Source organism: Tiliqua scincoides, chromosome 3 (genome assembly GCF_035046505.1).
Source record: "Tiliqua scincoides isolate rTilSci1 chromosome 3, rTilSci1.hap2, whole genome shotgun sequence".
Classification (NCBI taxonomy): Eukaryota; Metazoa; Chordata; class Lepidosauria; order Squamata; family Scincidae; genus Tiliqua; species Tiliqua scincoides.
Window position 1 is genome coordinate 19248475 of NC_089823.1, and position 21815 is coordinate 19270289.

General features: G+C 44.1%; 1 protein-coding gene across 3 annotated transcripts in view; it reads left to right on the forward strand.

Annotated features, from left to right (window-relative positions):
* The window catches only part of GRIA4 (glutamate ionotropic receptor AMPA type subunit 4), a 286480-nt gene that overhangs the window by 99834 nt on the left and 164831 nt on the right, over window positions 1-21815 (forward strand). For all 3 annotated transcript variants that reach the window (XM_066622011.1, XM_066622010.1, XM_066622012.1), the window contains exon 3: window positions 20723-20962. In XM_066622011.1, the coding sequence (XP_066478108.1) occupies window positions 20723-20962 (240 nt within the window). The remainder of the gene's footprint in view (window positions 1-20722; window positions 20963-21815) is intronic.

Below are 21815 nucleotides of genomic sequence, written 5' to 3' on the forward strand. Positions count from 1 at the left end.
AGGACTAAATTTTTGCCCCTTCCATAGTTCAAAACTGGGTCAGATCTCCTGCCTCCCCCCACAAGCAATTTTTGGGGGGAGTACGATGGGAGTTTACTTCCCATGGAAAATAGCACAGAGTGGAACCCTGCAGCTGGGGCAAAGGCTTGAAGCCATTCCATGCCATGGTCCCAGTTTTGATGGCCTCTGCATAGCTGCTCTTTCAAAAACGTTCATTAAGCACAGGCATTTAAGGCAATCTGTAGTTTGGCCCCGAGGTGAAGTATTATTTTGCTAGTGTTGATATATTGTGTACATTTGTTTTAAGAAACCAATAAAATATTCCTAATAATTTTTTAAAATTGCACCTGTTGAAACATCCCTTATCTACAACACAGTTGCGGCCCAGTTGCAGCCCTAAATATTTCAATTTTTAGGAGATTCTAGTATGTATGATGAATGTACCTGAAGATTTCTCTCTCTTTCCTTCTGTGTGTGTGAGTGAAAGAGAGAATTAGAAATGGATATTGTAAATGAAGATCATTGGAAGGACTTACTCCCAAATAAACATGCACACAACCAGGCATGCAACCAGTTCAGTTCTTAATTTGCTTACTTGAAAGGGAGTCTAATCAAGATTATTGGCACTCACTTTTTAGTAAGTGTGGTTAAACTTGGGCCTTTTAAAAACTCTTTTTTATTGCTTGGTAATTAACAATGCTCTCCTCTCTATAGGCTTTAAAACTGTAGCAGAGGAGACTAGTTTTCTACATCTGTGTGCCTAGAAACAACACTAATCATTATTCTGTGAACAACCAATTTGATGCTGCAGGACACTGCAGAGGGGAACAGAACACTATAGCAGCTTGGTGGGACTTACCTGTTTTGCCTGATTGATTTGAGTTGGGATTTAAATTCCTAACTCTTTGGCCTTGTTCCTGATATGTTATGGGTGCCTCTATGTGTGTATGTGTTATTATTGAGGAGCCTGTTTCAGAATTAGAAATTAATATATGTAAATTAAGATCATAAAACATTTTAAAGAAAACACAAGCCTTAACATGATTTGAAGTAAGAGGTAAGCTTGAGGCTATGGCTGTAACTCACAGGCCATTTAAATATTATTAGGATTAGGCCCAACAGAGCCGTTGTAAAAGTACAGCTGCAATTGCAGCACTGAATCTGAGCTAGCTGCCTCAATGTGAAATTTTACTCCAGCTATTGCAGCTGTGAGCTGTGCTAACCAATTCTGATCTCTTATCCTCCACCCACTGCAAATGCTGCCACAGAAATCTACTAGCCTTGTGCAATGCCTGAGGCACAATTTACGTTATTATTTTTTTTATTTTGAAAAGCAGCCTTTATGGCAAAATAATTTAAAGCATATCTAAATGTTATCATAAATGACATGCTCTTACATTATTTACCTCCAGGATGTTAAATTTCTTGTTCATTTAATCAAATCCTTCTCCTGTTTTTTTCTCTCGAGAACTGATGGGGGGAGGATGAGAAATATGAGCAGAACTTCCTTTTTATCATTGCATCTCTCCACAGTGGAAAATACGCTGATGGGCTTACAGAGGGAAAGCTTTATTTTAAGTAGATAACTTGGTATTAATACACGCATTGAAGTTGTATTGCATACAAAGAGGATTGTTGGAAATATCCTTAATAAAGTATAGTGTAATATACTTAACAGCAGGTACATCGCATTAGTTGCCCAGCTCATGAAAAAGACTATTGTTTGTTCCACTCAAAGGAGAAGATGTGGTAGTCATGGCATTTTCATATGTCCTCATATTTTGAAGGCATAATTGGGGAGGGCACTACAGACTAAAAGCCTCATCATTGTCTTTGTCTGATGCTAGCAGAGGAAATTAACATATGAAGCTCATTTATACCACCAGACCATGTAGCTCAGTTTTGTCTGCTCTGACTGCCTGCTTTTCTCCCTGATCAATGGCAAATGAGATGTCCTGCAATCTGGGATGCTTTTTAACTGGTGATGTCAGAGGCTGTACCTGGCCCTTTGACACAAAATGTGTTCTACCATTGAGATGTAGCCTTCAGTGGATGCAGTGAACCTCTTGGCTTTGAAATAACCAGTTAAAGCTTGCACTAGGTGTAATCTACACTAAAGATGTAAGCCAGTTTATTCATAAGAACAGCCCCACTGGATCAGGCCATAGGCCCATCTAGTCCAGCTTCCTGTATCTCACAGCGGCCCACCAAAGGCCCCAAGGAGCACACCAGATAACAAGAGACCTCATCCTGGTGCCCTCCCTTGCATCTGGCATTCTGACATAACCCATTTCTAAAATCGGGAGGTTGTGCATACACATCATTGTACCCCGTAATGGATTTTTCCTCCAGAAACATGTCCAATCCCCTTTTAAAGGTGTCCAGGCTAGACGCCATCACCACATCCTGTGGCAAGGAGTTCCACAGACCAACCACACGCTGAGTAAAGAAATATTATCTTTTGTCTGTTCTAACTCTCCCAACACTCAATTTTAGTGGATGTCCCCTGGTTCTGGTGTTATGTGAGAGTGTAAAGAGCATCTCCCTATCCACTCTGTCCATCCCCTGCATAATTTTGTATGTCTCAATCATTTTGAAGGAACAAGGGAAAGACAGACTCTCAGCACAGGTACTCATAAGCCACAGGCTTATAAAATGTTCCTGGTATCTGATAAGTCTACACTAAGTGGAATCTACAGGCCTTAGCTATGATTTCCTTAGCTATGATTGCAGCATTATACTGCAATAAACAACTGAAGTGCTAGATCTGTATAACTGAAACTGCCGGTTGGAGCAACTCTGGTCACAGGCAACTGGAATCTTGACTACACTCTGTAGTACTGAGCCAATAAGTGGTTTTAAGAAAATAGAAAAAAATAAATAGTAGAAAAAGACAAGCAATATCAAAACTTGGCCAAATGTTTTCAATGACTAATTTCAAGTACAACTTTTTTTTTAAAAGAGAAAAAAGCTATTAAATAAAAGCTATTAAATAGATAGTTTTTAAAAAAAAATATCGTATGAACTGAACAAGGCTTCCAGTGTACGGGTGGGGGGCGGAGGGTGATATTGAGTGCCCAATCTTATCCAACTTTCCAGCTCCAGTGTAGTCACAATGCAGCCCTATGGTAAGGCAACACATGTTCCCATACTTTGAGAAGGCCCCAGTGACTGTCTCTCCACCACAGGATGCAGCACATACCCACTGGCACAACTGCACCAGCACTGGAAGATTGGACGGGATTGGGCCCTGAGTGAGATACTTGAGCTAAGAAAGATATACTGCTTGTAGTTCTATTATTTATAATCTACTAATAATAATTTATTAGCCATCAGCTAGTTAGATGTGATCTACAAGGGGTCATGGTGTTTTAAAAAATTTTTCAGAAAAGAATGAGGATAGAGAATAGGGGGGACTGGGGCAGAAACAAAACAAAAAGGTAGAAACAAACAGATGAATATATTGTAAAATATTAAAAGTGAGTACCTTGTTGCATGTTGGTGTTAAGAAATTTACAGACTTTACAATAGCCTGAAAAGACAGAAATTTACTGTTTTAGATGGCAGAGAGCATTTCCTCTAGTCTTGGGAAAGCTTAAGGGATACATAGTTTTGCTTCACACACAAGGTTTATATGGTGATTATCGTCAAGATGCCATTTCCCCTGGGGTGGGTTGGTTAGAGATTAGTGTGAGTTTTTGTATTTATTTTTACTTGCATAATTTGGTTTAGTTTGATTGAGAAGTTTGTTTTGGTAATTTTTTTTAATGGGATAGGTACCTGCCAGATGAAAACAGGGCTTGCTCCTACCTTAGGTTAAGAGGGGTTACATATTCATATAGTTACTACATCTACTTTAAGAATATACATTTATTTAATATTTATTTTGCACTTTTAGGTAGTTTTTTTTGGCAGCCTAAACCAGATTATATCACTGGCAGCCTGATCCTAACCCATGCTGGAACAGGCAGGTAAATCCAGCACAGGGCTGGGGCTGGCTGCAGCGCAAGACGGAGTAAGGGGAATGAACTCCCTTTAACCCCATGTCGTACTGCAGCCAGCCCTATGGGGCTACTTGGATTTGTCCCAGCGAAATCGCTGAAGCAAATCCGAGCAGCCCAGGTTGGGATGACCCAGTGAGGGACGTGGTTGGGAACCAGCCTAAGTGCTGGAGTCTGGTTCCACCCCAAACCCCAGGCCGGTCTACTGCAATCCTGGGAGGAAGTCCTGTTGATTTCAGTGGAGCTTACTTCTGTGTAGACATGTACAGATCGCACTGTATGTTTAAAAGCAGCAGATGAGGATGGGGAGGTAGATTGTCCCTAGTACCAGTAATCTACTTTTCAAAACTGGCCAACCTGGGATTTTTATGGTTCTGATAGAAGGCAGTCGGTAACACAGAATTCCTCCAGGCATCTAACTGTTCAGTCTGACCTTGGGAATGTCACTTTTATCTGCAGTCCTAAAAACATCTGCACCACAGTAGCCACTGAAGTCAGAATTGTACTGCCTCTTTTATTGTCAGCAAATCCGTACTCACTGTCAGAATGATAATACCATGCTGTAGCTTGCAAAAGAACACATTTTTACTTGTACATCTTAGGGTTCTTCAGATGTTTTCAAATTATACCAAAGCCTTTTCCCTCTGGAAACCACCTGGGCTTCAGGGCTTACATGGCCTTCATCGGCTGACTCATGGCCCAATCCTATCCAACTTTCCAGCACTAGTGCAGCTGCAATGCATTCCAAAGGTAAAGAAACAAATGGGTACCTTTGAGTAGGCTCTCAGGCTCCAATCCTTTACACACTTACCTGGGAGTAAGTTCCCTTGAACTCAGTGGGGTTTACTTTTGAGTGGACATACATAGGTTTGTGTCATTAGCCCAGTAAGCTGGTACTTAAAATTGTGGGTACTTGGAGCTCTGTCAATGCAAAGGATGATGTAAAGGCATCAACACTGACTTCTTCAGTTGAACATTTGTTTAAACTTTTTGGATCACCCAGCCTTGGTATAAATATAGGATTTTATTGACCTTCTTCCCTTGTCTGGTCACCAGAGGATCCCCTTCCGCTAGCCTCACCCTACACCATGGCCCTTCCTCAAAACTTCCAGCTCATGTTCCTAACAACGTTTTGGACAGCAGGGATTCTCGGTTGGAAACTTCATACCGTGATTCAGGTGATCAACCAGGGAATGTGATTTACCTCAACTGGGCACATCTCAATGGAAATTTACCATATTACAACCTGAGGCTGCAATCCTATATACACTTTCCTAGGAGTAAGTCTCATTGACAGCAGTTGTACTTACTTCTGAGTATTGTACTTACTTCTGAGTAGACATGCATAGGCTTGTGCTGTGAGTCTTGTAGTGTGCAACTGAGAGTGCAAGAACTACCATGAGCATTTTATTTATTATATGCTCTTTGGAATATGGTTCTAGATTTGTATCTCTTTGTCATATATCCATTTTGTATTGTATTGGCAACCTTCAGTCTCGAAAGACTATGGTATCGCGCTCTGAAAGGTGGTTCTGGCACAGCGTCTAGTGTGGCTGAAAAGGCCAATCCGGGAGTGACAATCCCTTCCACACCGGGAGCAAGTGCAGTCTGTCCCTGGTCTGTCTCCCTGGCTATGGGCCTTCCTTCTTTGCCTCTTAGCCTCGGACTGTTGGCAAAGTGTCTCTTCAAACTGGGAAAGGCCATGCTGCACAGCCTGCCTCCAAGCGGGCCGCTCAGAGGCCAGGGTTTCCCACTTGTTGAGGTCCATCCCTAAGGCCTTCAGATCCCTCTTGCAGATGTCCTTGTATCGCAGCTGTGGTCTACCTGTAGGGCGCTTTCCTTGCACGAGTTCTCCATAGAGGAGATCCTTTGGGATCCGGCCATCATCCATTCTCACGACATGACCAAGCCAACGCAGACGTCTCTGTTTCAGCAGTGAATACATGCTAGGGATTCCAGCATGTTCCAGGACTGTGTTGTTTGGAACTTTGTCCTGCCAGGTGATGCCGAGGATGCGTCGGAGGCAGCGCATGTGGAAAGCGCTCAGTTTCCTCTCCTGTTGTGAGCGAAGAGTCCATGACTCGCTGCAGTACAGAAGTGTACTCAGGACGCAAGCTCTATAGACCTGGATCTTGGTATGTTCCGTCAGCTTCTTGTTGGACCAGACTCTCTTTGTGAGTCTGGAAAACGTGGTAGCTGCTTTACCGATGCGCTTGTTTAGCTCGGTATCGAGAGAATGAGTGTCGGAGATCGTTGAGCCAAGGTACACAGAGTCATGGACAACCTCCAGTTCATGCTCAGAGATTGTAATGCAGGGAGGTGAGTCCACATCCTGAACCATGACCTGTGTTTTCTTCAGGCTGATTGTCAGTCCAAAATCTTGGCAGGCCTTGCTAAAACGATCCATGAGCTGCTGGAGATCTTTGGCAGAGTGGGTAGTGACAGCTGCATCGTCGGCAAAGAGGAAGTCACGCAGACATTTCAGCTGGACTTTGGATTTTGCTCTCAGTCTGGAGAGGTTGAAGAGCTTTCCGTCTGATCTGGTCCGGAGATAGATGCCTTCTGTTGCAGTTCCAAAGGCCTGCTTCAGCAGGACAGCGAAGAAAATCCCAAACAAGGTTGGTGCAAGAACACAACCCTGCTTCACTCCGCTTCGGATGTCAAAAGGGTCTGATGTGGAGCCATCGAAGACAACAGTGCCCTTCATGTCCTTGTGGAAAGATCTGATGATGCTGAGGAGCCTGGGTGGACATCCAATCTTGGGGAGAATCTTGAAGAGGCCGTCTCTGCTGACCAGGTCGAAAGCCTTTGTGAGATCTATGAAGGCTATAAAGAGTGGCTGTCGTTGTTCCCTGCATTTCTCCTGCAGTTGTCTAAGGGAGAATACCATATCAGTGGTGGACCTGTTGGCTCGGAATCCACACTGCGATTCTGGATAGACGCTCTCTGCAAGTACCTGGAGCCTCTTTAGTACAACTCGGGCAAACAGCTTTCCTACAACGCTAAGGAGAGAGATGCCGCGGTAGTTGTTGCAGTCACCCCTGTCACCTTTGTTCTTGTACAGCGTGATGATGTTTGCATCCCTCATGTCTTGAGGTACTCCACCTTCTCTCCAGCAGAGACAGAGGATTTCATGCAGCTCAGTGACGATGATTTCTTTGCAGCATTTTAGGACTTCAGCAGGGATGCTGTCTTTTCCAGGTGCCTTGCCAAAGGCAAGGGAGTCCAGGGCCACGTGAAGTTCTTCTAGGGTTGGTTCACTGTCAAGCTCTTCCAGCACAGGCAGGCACTCAATGTTGTTCAGTGCTTCTTCGGTGACTACATTTTCTCTGGAATATAGCTCAGAGTAGTGCTGCACCCAGCGTTCCATCTGCTGCGCCCGATCCTGGATGACCTCGCCTGTGGCAGACTTCAGAGGGGCAATTTTCTTCTGTGTTGGACCTAGGGCCTGCTTGATACCATCATACATCCCCTTGATGTTGCCCGTGTCAGCTGCTATCTGTATCTCGGAACAGAGCTGGAGCCAGTAGTCGTTAGCACATCTCCTGGCAGTCTGTTGGACTTTGCTGCGAGCAGTTCGGAGGACCTGCAGGTTGCGCTCACTGGGACAGGCCTTGTATGCTGCTTGAGCTCTCCTCTTTTCCTCAATGACTGGTGTCAACTCCTCAGAGTGGGCTTCAAACCAGTCTGCCGCCTTGTTGGTCTTCTTGCCGAATATGGACAAGGCGGTGTTGTAAACGGTATTCTTGAAATGTTCCCATCTGTTGGATGCGTTTGCGTCGGCCGGGCCTGGAAGAGATTCCTCAAGCGCTTGTGCAAATTCCTCCACTTTTCTCTGATCCCGGGTCTTGCTGGTATCAATGCGAGGTCTTCCTTTATCCATATATCCTTTATCTTCCTTTATCTTCATATATCTTCATATATCCATATATTTCAAATTAAATGCTTGTGATCTCCTGAGTTGGATGGTTTCAGTGTATTTCAAAAGCTGGCAGAAACCTCTTAGAAAAAACTTACGAAATATCAATATTTATTTTAACCCAAGATATTGTTTGTGGAAGAGAGATTATTAAACCCAGGATATTGTTTGTGGAAGAGAGATTATTCTAGCAGAAACTATTGTTGTGAAGCAACCAAAATGTTGATCTGTGGATGGCCTAAGGGAAAAGGTGTATTTGGGGGAAACCAATGTGAAACTAGAATATTCCGGTAATAATATAATAATAATAATAACAGGTATTTATATACCGCCTTTCTTGGTCTTTATTCAAGACTTTATTCAAGGCGGTTTACATAGGCAGGCTTATTTAAATCCCTTATTAAATAGGGATTTTTACAATTGAAAGAAGGTTCTTTCTTTCAAGAACCACTACATTCAGGTGTTTCATTCCGATCTGGCTTCACATTCTGGCCTCCATCCTCCCACGCTCAGAGCAGATGGAATAGCTCGGCTTCAGCTTGTCAGCTGCTTCAAGGTCGCACAGTGCCGGTGGCCTCGAACTGGTGACCTTGTGGATGTTATCTTCAGGCAGACGGAGGCTCTACCCTCTAGACAAGACTTCCTGCCCAATACTAGTATACTGCCTGTATACTAGTATTTCAGCCTGTTAAGTAGTTGAGGACTTCCTTATTCCATACTTTAACATGTAATGATGCTGGTCAGTAGAAAGCATTGTTCATGCTTCTTATTTGTTATAAACTAATGCTTCTTAGCACATAATATGTAACAAATGACGTTTTCTGCAGGTAAGCAATTTTTTGAGATGTCAGGTCTGAGTTCAGAAATAGATTTTGGAAGCACCAACTTCCCCATCCAATGAAGCTCAAAGAATTCCCTACCCTGGCTCAGAGCTCAAAGAATCTTGGTCCCTTCTTACCAGTCTTCCAGCTCCCTCAACACACAATTATCTCGGTGGCAGTGAAAAACTCCTTCTGTTCCCCTCATTGCTGGAGAGTTAGCATGGCAAATTTAAATTGTATTGCATACTTTTTTTTTTTCTTTTCTTCAGACAGGAAGGGCTTAATTGGAGTTGTAGTCTTTGTGAGGACTAGAGCCCTGGAAATATACACTAACATAAGAACAGCCCTGCTGGATCAGGCCGAAGGCCCGTTGATCAGCTTCCTGTATCTCACAGAGACCCACTAGATGTCTCAGGGTCCAATCCTATCCAATTTTCCAGTGCCGATGCAATTTTGCTAATGGGGCATGCACTGCATCTTGTAGTGGGGAAGCGGTCACAGAGGCCTCCTTAAGGTATGGGAACATTTGTTCACTTACTATGGGGCTGCATTGTAGTTGCACCGGGGCTGGAAAATTGGATAGGCTTGGGCTCTAAGGGAGCACACAAGACAACAAGATACCCGTACCCTGCTGCCACTCCCTTGCATCTGGCATTCAGAATACCCTTCTTCTAGAACCAGGAGGTACTAGAAAACACTATACAGTAAAGTAATTCCATAAGTTGATACCTTTCTTCCTGTTGGAGAAATTTAAAAACAAATGTACAGCATAGTTTAAACGTGCTATACTGTGTCTGGAGGGTGGAGATGAGAAAGAAACCTCCCCATGGGGTAAGTAAATAATTGTTTGGGGCTGTGAATGGAAGGCTAGTGGAGAGAGTGTTTGGGGGCTAGGAGAGCTGGCAAAAGCATTTCTTCTTTTTTGTTGGCAACCTTCCGTCTCGAAAGACTCTGGTATCGCGCTCTGAATGGTGGTTCTGGAACAGCGTCTAGTGTGGCTGAAAAGGCCAATTCAGGAGTGACAATCCCTTCCACACTGGGAGCAAGTGCAGTCTGTCCCTGGTCTGTCTCCCTGGCTATGGGCCTTCCTTCTTTGCCTCTTAGCCTCAGACTGTTGGCCAAGTGTCTCTTCAAACTGGGAAAGGCCATGCTGCACAGCCTGCCTCCAAGCGGGCCGCTCAGAGGCCAGGGTTTCCCACTTGTTGAGGTCCATCCCTAAGGCCTTCAGATCCCTCTTGCAGATGTCCTTGTATCGCAGCTGTGGTCTACCTGTAGGGCGCTTTCCTTGCATGAGTTCTCCATAGAAGAGATCCTTTGGGATCCGGCCATCATCCATTCTCACAACATGACTGAGCCAACGCAGGCGTCTCTGTTTCAGCAGTGAATACATGCTAGGGATTCCAGCACGTTCCAGGACTGTGTTGTTTGGAACTTTGTCCTGCCAGGTGATGCCGAGGATGCGTCGGAGGCAGCGCATGTGGAAAGCGCTCAGTTTCCTCTCCTGTTGTGGGCGAAGAGTCCATGACTCGCTGCAGTACAGAAGTGTACTCAGGACGCAAGCTCTGTAGACCTGGATCTTGGTATGTTCCGTCAGCTTCTTGTTGGACCAGACTCTCTTTGTGAGTCTGGAAAACGTGGTAGCTGCTTTACCGATGCGCCTGTTTAGCTCGGCATCGAGAGAATGAGTGTCGGAGATCGTTGAGCCAAGGTACACAAAGTCATGGACAACCTCCAGTTCATGCTCAGAGATTGTAATGCAGGGAGGTGAGTCCACATCCTGAACCATGACCTGTGTTTTCTTCAGGCTGATTGTCAGTCCAAAATCTTGGCAGGCCTTGCTAAAACGATCCATGAGCTGCTGGAGATCTTTGGCAGAGTGGGTAGTGACAGCTGCATCGTCGGCAAAGAGGAAGTCACGCAGACATTTCAGCTGGACTTTGGATTTTGCTCTCAGTCTGGAGAGGTTGAAGAGCTTTCCGTCTGATCTGGTCCGGAGATAGATGCCTTCTGTTGCAGTTCCAAAGGCCTGCTTCAGCAGGACAGCGAAGAAAATCCCAAACAAGGTTGGTGCAAGAACACAGCCCTGCTTCACTCCGCTTCGGATGTCAAAAGGGTCTGATGTGGAGCCATCGAAGACAACAGTGCCCTTCATGTCCTTGTGGAAGGATCTGATGATGCTGAGGAGCCTGGGTGGACATCCAATCTTGGGGAGAATCTTGAAGAGGCCGTCTCTGCTGACCAGGTCGAAAGCCTTTGTGAGATCTATGAAGGCTATAAAGAGTGGCTGTCGTTGTTCCCTGCATTTCTCCTGCAGTTGTCTAAGGGAGAATACCATATCAGTGGTGGACCTGTTGGCTCGGAATCCACACTGCGATTCTGGATAGACGCTCTCTGCAAGTACCTGGAGCCTCTTTAGTACAACTCGGGCAAACAGCTTTCCTACAACGCTAAGGAGAGAGATGCCGCGGTAGTTGTTGCAGTCACCCCTGTCACCTTTGTTCTTGTACAGCGTGATGATGTTTGCATCCCTCATGTCTTGAGGTACTCCACCTTCTCTCCAGCAGAGACAGAGGATTTCATGCAGCTCAGTGACGATGATCTCTTTGCAGCATTTTAGGACTTCAGCAGGGATGCTGTCTTTTCCAGGTGCCTTGCCAAAGGCAAGGGAGTCCAGGGCCACGTGAAGTTCTTCTAGGGTTGGTTCACTGTCAAGCTCTTCCAGCACAGGCAGGCACTCAATGTTGTTCAGTGCTTCTTCGGTGACTACATTTTCTCTGGAATATAGCTCAGAGTAGTGCTGCACCCAGCGTTCCATCTGCTGCGCCCGATCCTGGATGACCTCGCCTGTGGCAGACTTCAGAGGGGCAGTTTTCTTCTGTGTTGGACCTAGGGCCTGCTTGATACCATCATACATCCCCTTGATGTTGCCCGTGTCAGCTGCTATCTGTATCTCGGAACAGAGCTGGAGCCAGTAGTCGTTAGCACATCTCCTGGCAGTCTGTTGGACTTTGCTGCGAGCAGTTCGGAGGACCTGCAGGTTGCGCTCACTGGGACAGACCTTGTATGCTGCTTGAGCTCTCCTCTTTTCCTCAATGACTGGTGTCAACTCCTCAGAGTGGGCTTCAAACCAGTCTGCCGCCTTGTTGGTCTTCTTGCCGAATATGGACAAGGTGGTGTTGTAAACGGTATTCTTGAAATGTTCCCATCTGCTGGATGCGTTTGCGTCGGCCGGGCCTGGAAGAGATTCCTCAAGCGCTTGTGCAAATTCCTCCACTTTTCTCTGATCCCGGGTCTTGCTGGTATCAATGCGAGGTCTTCCTTCCTTTTTCGTGTGATACAGTCGCTTTGTTTGCAGTTTCACTCTGCTGCACACCAGGGAGTGGTCAGTGTCGCAGGCAGCACCATGATAACTGCGTGTGATCTTGATGCTGGGAAGGCTGGAGCGTCTGGTGAGGATCAGGTCGAGCTGGTGCCAGTGCTTTGATCTTGGATGTCTCCAAGAGACTCTATGTTGGGGCTTTGTGTTGAAGAATGTGTTGCTGACACAGAGACCGTGATGACAGCAAAACTCTAGCAGGCGTTGGCCATTTTCGTTCATCCTCCCAGTGCCAAACTGACCTAAGCAAGTGGGCCATGAACTGTTATCAGCACCAACTCTAGCATTGAAATCGCCGAGGATGAACAATGGCTCTTTTACAGGGATTTTCTTGACAGTGGTGGCCAGGTCATCATAGAATTTGTCTTTGGCTTCTGCTGGAGACGACAGAGTCGGTGCATAAGCACTGATGAGAGTGATAGGTCCTGCTGATGACTGGAGCTGCAGGGACAAAATTCTTTCACTTCCCACAGTAGGTGGGATGATGGATTTCAGCAGGGTATTTCTGACCGCAAAGCCAACGCCATGTTCCCTGGTTTCGTTTGGTGGTTTTCCCTGCCAGAAAAATGAGAAATTTCTCTCCTTGACAGATCCGGAATCTGGCAGCCTAGTCTCTTGAAGGGCGACGATGTCCATCTGCAGTCTGCTCAGCTCCATGTCGATGACAGCTGTTTTGCGTGCGTCGTCTATTTCTTGCAGGTCATCAGAGAAGCCAGGTGTCATTGTCCTAACGTTCCAGGTGCCCAGCTTTAGGGCAGTAGTTTTCTGTTTTCTGTTGCATGGTGCAGAGTTGTCGATCCGCTTGTCGGTTTTCACCCTAAACCCCACGCACCCCATGAGGTTAACGGACCGTGGCGAGGCAACACCTTACTGGCTGGGGACTGCCCAGCTTAAGGCGGGCGGTAGCTGCCCAATGAGATGCAATGATCTCTCCCACCGTCGGAAGCAGCCCCTGGCGTCATGCTCTACGCCAATCGAGCAAAGACTTATAACCGGTAAACTGCTGCTTCCCGTGTTGTGCCGACGCCGTATGGCGAAGTTGGAGTGTCCTCTCCAGTGCGCGAAGCCTGGGTAAAGAAGGTATGGAGGATAGGCTGTTACCCATGCAGCAAATCCCCCCTCTCCACGTCGCTGGAATGGTCCAATGGAAAGGCAGAAGCCAATACGGTTGGTTCCAGCGGCGTCGCAGGAGTTGCCAGAACGTGACTGTGTTCAGCCATGAACTGCCTAAGGGACTCCGGCTCCTGATTTTGCCTCGAGGTTGACTCCTGAAGCCTTTTCCAGAACTGGATGTAGCCACAAGGCAGTGGAGGTTTGGGATCAGAGTTTCCTTCTCTTAGATGAGCTGCCTTCCTAGGCTGACGAGTCCCATCTACCCGGTGGCTGTTTTAAATTTTATAAAGGTTTATGATATTTATTTGCGGAAAGGAGGCAGAGCACATCACTTCTTTGAGTGGCAGACAATGAATATAGTGGTGCCTTTCTCATACTTTTATTTTTCCCTTCTCAGCAGCTTCTAGTTAAAAGAAAAGTGTGTGCAGGTAGAATCTGTAATTCCAGTTAGAGAAACAATTGTCTTGGGCTTCCTGTAATCTAAAGTGCAGTTTGAGATGTTGTCAGAAGAACCTGGTTTTCCCACACATATGAAGTTAAGGATTGGATGCAGGAAAATGTATTGCACATCTTGTGCTCTGCCTTCTTCAATTAGGATAGTACCATATCGCAAGAACTAGTAAAGAACATGTCTTGGGTATCTCGGGGCGGGCATACTCTCTCAGGACACGGGGAATATACCACATGCTTAACAGGTTGGGAATTTATTTCAATGCACACAGTCTTCCCAGAGGCCTAACTACATCTTTGGGAGCCTTTGCTTTTTTGTCCCCCCCTGCCTTGCCCCCCCTGCTTGCCCATCACCACTTACAGACTTCTTTTGTCTTACAAGGCTAAGTTCATGTCTGGGGCTGTCTTTAAGATCCATTGTTTGGGGCTAAATCGGGGTTCCTGGTGGCATTGGGTGGGCTATGGCCTTGCTCACTAACCAGCCATAGCTGGGCAGAAAAGATCCTCCTCCTCCCCCCTCATCTAGTCCTTGTTTTGCCTTTCTCTCATTCACCTCTCCCTCCCTGCCTCCTGCTGCCCTTTTTCTCCCTGTCTCACCCCCCCCACTCTCTCTCCCCCTCTCTCCATTTATCTCTCCCATCATCTGCTTCTCCTCTTCTCTCTCTCCCCATCACCTGCTTCTCTGTCTCTCTCCCTGTTGTTTATCCCACCCTTTCTTGACTGCACCCCTTCCCTCTGTAGAGGATGAATGAGCTGGCTTGCGACAGCCTCTGCTTGCCCATGTCCACTGATGTCATCATCACTGGATTGCCATATCCAGGTGGTTTCTCATTGCCTGTAGCTGTGATGGGCTGTGGTGGAGGGCTCCCTACAAAAGTTACTGAATCCATGGATGAACAGGCCAGAAAAGATGCTGGTGGGAAAGTGGAATTGAACAGGAAAGTGATTAAGAAACCTGGAGTTGCTACTAAAAATGGCTTTCCTCATGTCAAGTTCTCCTCCCCTTCTGAATTTAGGCTGTAATCCTGTGCGTACTTTCCTGGGAGTAAGTCTCACTGAACACATTGAGACTTACTTCTGAGTAGATATGCATAGGCTTGGGCTGTTAGTAAATCTTACTCTGTGTCCTGATTATATCATCACTGCTTCTCATCATTGGTGCTTCTAATGGAAGCAGGGAAACTCACAGTGATCATGTCTGAACATGGGGTAAATTTTATCATGTGTTCTGGAGAAGGAGGAAGAATTTGGTATGGGTTGTTTTTGGCAGTAGTTCATGGACATTTATTAGACCAGTCAGCACACCTAAAAAGCTGAAGTTGTATAAATGCCTTGCACAAATTAAGCATAAAATGGTGCCTTGTGCTGCATGGTCTGTTAATCCGCCTTGTTCAGTATTGTCAAACTCAGTGTTTCTCAAACTGTGGGTCGGGACCCACTAGGTGAGTCACAAGCCAATTTCAGGTGGGTCCCCATTCATTTCAATATTTTATTTTTAATATATTAGACTTTATGCTGCCATGGTCTGTGACTGCATTTGGGGAAATGTTGCAAACCTGTACTTTCAACAAGCTACTATGTATATTCTTTTAACAATGATAGTCAATGGGACTTACTCCTGGGTAAGTGCAGGTAGGGCTGCAGCAGAGGATTGTTAAAAAAATTTCCTGTTTGATTATATCACTTCCAGTCATGACATCACTTCCGGTGGATCCTGACGGATTCTCATTCTAAAACGTGGGTTCTGAGGCTAAAAGTGTGAAAACCACTGGTCTAACTTGTCATTGCAGTGGTTTTCCAAGGCCACAGGCAGAGAGACTTTTCCAGTCAATTCTCCAGTTGAGATTTTGGAGATTAAAGGCTATCGGTATTCCTGTTCCTTTTGTGAATAATGATACTGTAGGATTGCCTGTTAAAATGAGAAGGAACTCTGTAATAATAATAATAATAATAATTAGTAGAAGTAGTAGTAGAAGTAGTAGAATAATAATAATAATAATAATAATAAGTAGTAGTAGTAGTAGTAGTAGTAGTAGTAACTTTATTGTCATTGTGCTACAGCACAACAAAATGTATGCACCTTTGAGATACAAGCATAAATGTATACAACAATTCCAACAATCACACTCTGCACACTCACCCACACATTCTATACAACATGCATCATAATATAAAACAGTGTAACAGACCATAATGCCCAGGAGCATGGTAACAACTATATCGCCTTATTCAATGCAATTATGGCTGTGGGATAAAAACTGTTCAGGAATCGTGTGGTGCTGCTCTGATAGTTCTGTGTCGTCTACCCGAAGGAAACAGTTCAAAGAAGGGGTCTCTCAGAATACTCTGTTACTTCTGCAGACAGCGAGACGTATAGATGTCCTCCAAAGCTGGTAGATGAAGGTTGATGCTAACATGACGGAACATTCAAACAGACATTATTTACAGCAGATAATTGAGACTGCACTTTTAGCAGCTGTCTTTCAGATTTTTAGCAATTTTACAAGAATCGTGAGTCTTTCCTAGATATATGAAACAATAGGGAAACAGACATCCGAAGGACTTGACAATTGGTAGCTATTGTTTCATATTTCCAGGAAAGAACTTTAAAAGGCTTTTTGTACAATGTGGATGGTGATGCCTGTTAAGATTATTTGAAAATTGTGCATTATGATTTTCAATTTTATTGTAACAGGAAAATATACTTCATTGATGCTAATTTATAGCTAATTTAATTTTCATTTGCTATTCTGTTTACATAAAATGCATTGTAAGCTTCAGTTATTATCTCAAGAACTTATCTTGGGTTGAAACAGTCTTTTAGAGATAATTCACAAGAATTATTCATGAAAGCAAACCTAATAATTAATTAAAATATTTTAACAAGGATGCTTTTGGATCTGAAATATGCTCTTTTGTTTGGCACTCATGTAAACAAAGTTGCAAACTTCCAAATTACCGTATGATCTAATAACACTAAGTAGGCAATTTCCATTGTTCCTAGGAGAATATATTTAATGGGCTTGCAAGTTATGTTCAGAGTCAGTAAACTTCCAAGTCAGTAAGAAGAGTCAGAGTCAGGCATAAAAGACTTGCTGAAAAGGAATAGGAGATCTGTATGTGATATTATTTATGGGTTACCTATCAAATTCCAGTAGAAATAATTCTTGCAGACAATAAGCGTTCTTAACTTTGCATCTGTGCTGAGATATCCCATGTGTGCTGTTAAGCCTGTATGTAGTGGTTTGCACAACTGGGTGCTCTTAAAGCACATGAAACAATGTCCTGCTTTTCTTATTGTTTTTATCTGTTCTTCTCACACATTATCTCACATTTTTTTTTATTTATCTGTACTTTTGCATCTCAATATATCTCCATTTTAACCAATCTGTATGTTTTTTTCTGAGTAGTAAATCCAGCAGAAGGCAGACAGCTTCTTAGATTCATCACTGCTACTCAGTGCTACTGATCAGTGCTGCTCAGCATTATACTCTTCCCTAATACATCTGGACAGCACTCTATTGTGGGTGGAATAATTCACGATTCTTCTGTAGTCCTATGCATGCCAACTCAGAAGTGGGAATTTTGTGTCAGCGGGACACTCTTACTGCTGTCGCATATGGTCCATTGGATTGGGTCATAACTGTCTTGAGCAACAAAGTTGTACAAACACAACTATATGGATGTTGTTGTTAGTTGTTGAGGTTGAAAGTGTAGAAGTGAGGTGTGCTAGGTCACTACACTCATAGTGGGTACTTCACACATTTTCACACATGCCCTGTCGTGCTTCATTAAGGCTTTTCTGCCACTGTTAATACAATTGTTCTATTTCTAACATCAGGCTAAATTATCTTACCAAGAACTACACTTCAAAATTATTGTTCTTTTCTTCTAGTTTTAAACTATGGGTCAAAGTTTAGGATTCCTGGCTCAGAAATAGAGAGAAATATGTCCTACAATATGATTCTTTCCCTTTCTCCTTCTCTGGTCTGCAGGATTCCCCCCCTCCTTTTTTTTTAACCTTTGCTAGCTCTGATTAGTAGAGATAAGATAATTGGTCCCACCCTCTCAAACCCTCCTTCACAGTGACTTGCCTGCTTTCTGCCTCTTTTGAATGTGTGCTAATTATCCAAGCAAATCCTAAACATTAAAGCCTGCTTAAGCCTCTTCATTATCAGCTCATTTTCATCCCACTCAAAAGTCACCATGGCATGTATGGTGAGTGGGTTTGTGGAATCCCTCATGAAGTGTATTCCTCAGAGAGTAGACAGGGGACTAATGTGGGTGGTGCTGAATATCAGAGTGTATAAAATCCAACAAACTAGAAAACTTTGGGGAACCAGAATGCCTCAGAGAATTATTGTGAATGGAAATAATACCAGGACCAACTAATAATGTCATACTGGTAACATGCAATTTCCCCCACTCCCATCAAAATGCTGAGAGTGATCTTGGTGAAAAAGTTTCTGGAGGAAAAATCCATTACGGGGTACAAGCCATGATGTGTATGCGCAACCTCCTGATTTTAGAAATGGGTTATGTCAGAATGCCAGATGCAAGGGAGGGCAGCAGGATGCAGGTCTCTTGTTATCTGGTGTGCTCCCTGGGGCATTTGGTGGGCCACTGTGAGATACAAGAAGCTGGACTAGACGGGCCTATGGCCTGATCCAGTGGGGCTGTTCTTATGTTCTTAAAATCAGGGAGGCATCCAGGGGAGAAAATGCAGACATCAGTTAGACTCACATAGGTTGGGGAATTCATACTCAGGATATGACAAACAGAGAACATTTCTGGATATACTAAATCAGTGTTTCTCAACCAGTGGTACAAGTACCACCAGTGGTACTTGAGGTGATGTCTGATAGTACTTTTGGAATCCCTAGACACTGCTGCCTGGCAGCGAGACCAGGAACACAACACAACGAACAGTGGTTGGAGGCTCAGCTCAGCCGACAGAGTTCCAAAGCATGCTTTTCCATGCTCAAAAAACTTTCCTGTCCACCCTGAGCCTCTTACTGGTGTTTGTCATGTTGTGCCTGGCCTCCCAACCTAGAAGTAACTGGCAATGACATCATAGCCAGTTACTTCTGGTGGTACTCCAAATAGTTGGACCGTGTGAAGTGGTACAGTGGAGGACAAATGTTGAGAAACTCCGTACTAAATGATAATGCCTTAGAATAGTTGGTCTTGAAAACAACCAGAAGAGAGGCAACACTAGACTTGAACACATATAGTGCCCAGGGCCTAGTGTGATACATAAGGGTTGTGGAACTGATAGAGAACAATGACCACAGTGCCTCACTATATGTCCTGCCACCTTCTAGAGTTCTTTGAGCGTGTCAATAAACATGTGGATAGAGTTAATTCAGTTGTCATTGTATACTTCCAGAAAACTTTCAATAGAATCCCTCATTAAAGGCCCTTGAGTAAACCTATCAGTCATTAAATAATAGGGCAGGCTTCTTTATGGATCTGGTTTAGGACTGATTTAGGGCCCAGTCCTATCCAATTTTTCAGTGCCAATGGGGCATGCACTGCATCCTGTGATGGGGAGGTAGTTCCAGAGGCCTCCTTAAAGTATATGAACATTTGTTCCCTTACCTTGGGGCTGCAGTGCAACTACACTGGAGTTGGAAAATTGGATAGGATTGGGCCCTTAAACAGCAGAAAGCAGAGTAGAGGGAAATTTTAAATGGGAAATTTTATTATTTTTATAAGAACATAAGAACATAAGAACAGCCCCACTGGATCAGGCCATAGGCCCATCTAGTCCAGCTTCCTGTATCTCACAGCGGCCCACCAAATGCCCCAGGGAGCACACCAGATAACAAGAGACCTCATCCTGGTGCCCTCCCCTGCATCTGGCATTCTGACATAACCCATTTTTAAAATCAGGAGGTTGTGCATACACATCATGGCTTGTGCCCCGTAATGGATTTTTCCTCCAGAAACTTGTCCAATCCCCTTTTAAAGGCATCTAGGCTAGACGCCATCACCACATCCTGTGGCAAGGAGTTCCACAGACCGACCACATGCTGAGTAAAGAAATATTTTCTTTTGTCTGTCCTTACCCGCCCAACACTCAATTTTAGTGGATGTCCCCTGGTTCTGGTATTATGTGAGAGTGTAAAGAGCATCTCCTTATCCACTCTGTCCATTCCCTGCATCATTTTGTATGTCTCAATCATGTCCCCCCTCAAGCGTCTCTTTTCTAGGCTGAAGAGGTCCAAACACCGTAGTCTTTCCTCATAAGGAAGGTGCCCCAGCCCCGTAATCATCTTAGTCGCTCTCTTTTGCACCTTTTCCATTTCCACTATGTCTTTTTTGAGATGCGGCGACCAGAACTGGACACAATACTCCAGGTGTGGCCTTACCATCGATTTGTACAACGGCATTATAATACTAGCCGTTTTGTTCTCAATACCCTTCCTAATGATCCTAAGCATAGAATTGGCCTTCTTCACTGCCGCCGCACATTGGGTCGACACTTTCATCGACCTGTCCACCACCACACCAAGATCTCCCTCCTGATCTGTCACAGACAGCTCAGAACCCATCAGCCTATATCTAAAGTTTTGATTTTTTGCCCCAATGTGCATGACTTTACACTTACTGACATTGAAACGCATCTGCCATTTTGCGGCCCATTCTGCCAGTCTGGAGAGATCCTTCTGGAGCTCCTTACAATCACTTCTGGTCTTTACCACTCGGAAAAGTTTGGTAAGATAAACCAAAAGATAAGATAAACCAAAACGGTTTTGTATGATATTCCGAATGTTTGCATCTAAATAAGTGGTGAAGTGCTTAATTGTATCCTAAGGATCTGTACCTTCATCTGTACCTTCATCTTGTCCATATATCAGTGGCTACTTGATTTATCAGACTGGAGAAGTTAAAGGCTGCTGGACACAACACTGGTCCTGTGTATGGTCAACATAGAAACTGGTGTGCCATAGCTCATGTTGACCACGCTAGCATAATAAACAGGAATTATTTGTTGGAATGCTATTTTAATTATATATTTTCTTCTATTTTCTTTCAGTTTGCTCCCAGTATTCAAGAGGAGTTTTTGCCATTTTTGGACTGTATGATAAAAGATCAGTACATACCTTGACCTCATTCTGTAGCGCCTTGCACATCTCCCTCATCACACCAAGTTTCCCCACAGAGGGTGAGAGCCAGTTCGTGCTGCAACTGAGACCTTCCTTACAAGGAGCACTGCTAAGTTTGCTGGGCCATTATAAATGGAATCGTTTTGTCTTCCTTTATGACACAGATAGGGGTAAGTAGTAAAACAGCTTCCTGCGCCATTCAACTATTGTGAGAAGCATTTATGCGCTGTTGAAAGGAACGGATACTGCCATGATTCATTCACTGAAGCTGGGTTGAATAACTTGTAGGCTTGTTGGCTGTATATGACAGTACTGAGACACATTTACGTGGCCCATAGAGCCTTGTTAGACATTAGAGACGTTCATTTCCTGGTATTTTAAATAGCTGTTTTAAATATTATATTTTTAGCTCTCGTGACTATGAAAATAAGTGCCAGAATAACAGCAATATGAATGAAGAGCTTAAAATAAAGAACAAAATTTTAAAAGTAGAAATTTATTTACTTAAAAATACTATTTTTAACTTAAAATATTGTTTCTCTCACTTCACAATCTTGTTGATGGTCTGCTTAAAGATGTTTCACATTTCTGTTTAATAATTCTGAAATGGGCATGAGAGCAGTCGAGGAGCCACTTCTAAGTTCAGTTGAGTTCAATGAAGGAGATGCAAGCATTGACGAACATAAAAATGCTGAACTTTGACTGAGTTTTGCCCACCATCATAGCATAAATGCAACATGTGCCCTGTTTATAGCTTGGTGTGTGCATAGCATTAATGCAACTTATATGCATATTGCATATATATATTTACATTTATATATTTTTGTACCTTATTACACTTATATTTTGTAAGTGAACTATGCCAGTTGCCCACAGCCCTTTCTTGCTGTGACTTTCTGTGCTGATTATTTTGCACACTTCATTATGTACCACTTTGTCTATGGTGACTCATTTTTGTTCTTTGTTTCTCAAGCACCCAGATAAGAAACCTTTCAAAAGTAGCTATTGTGTATTGAGTGCTGG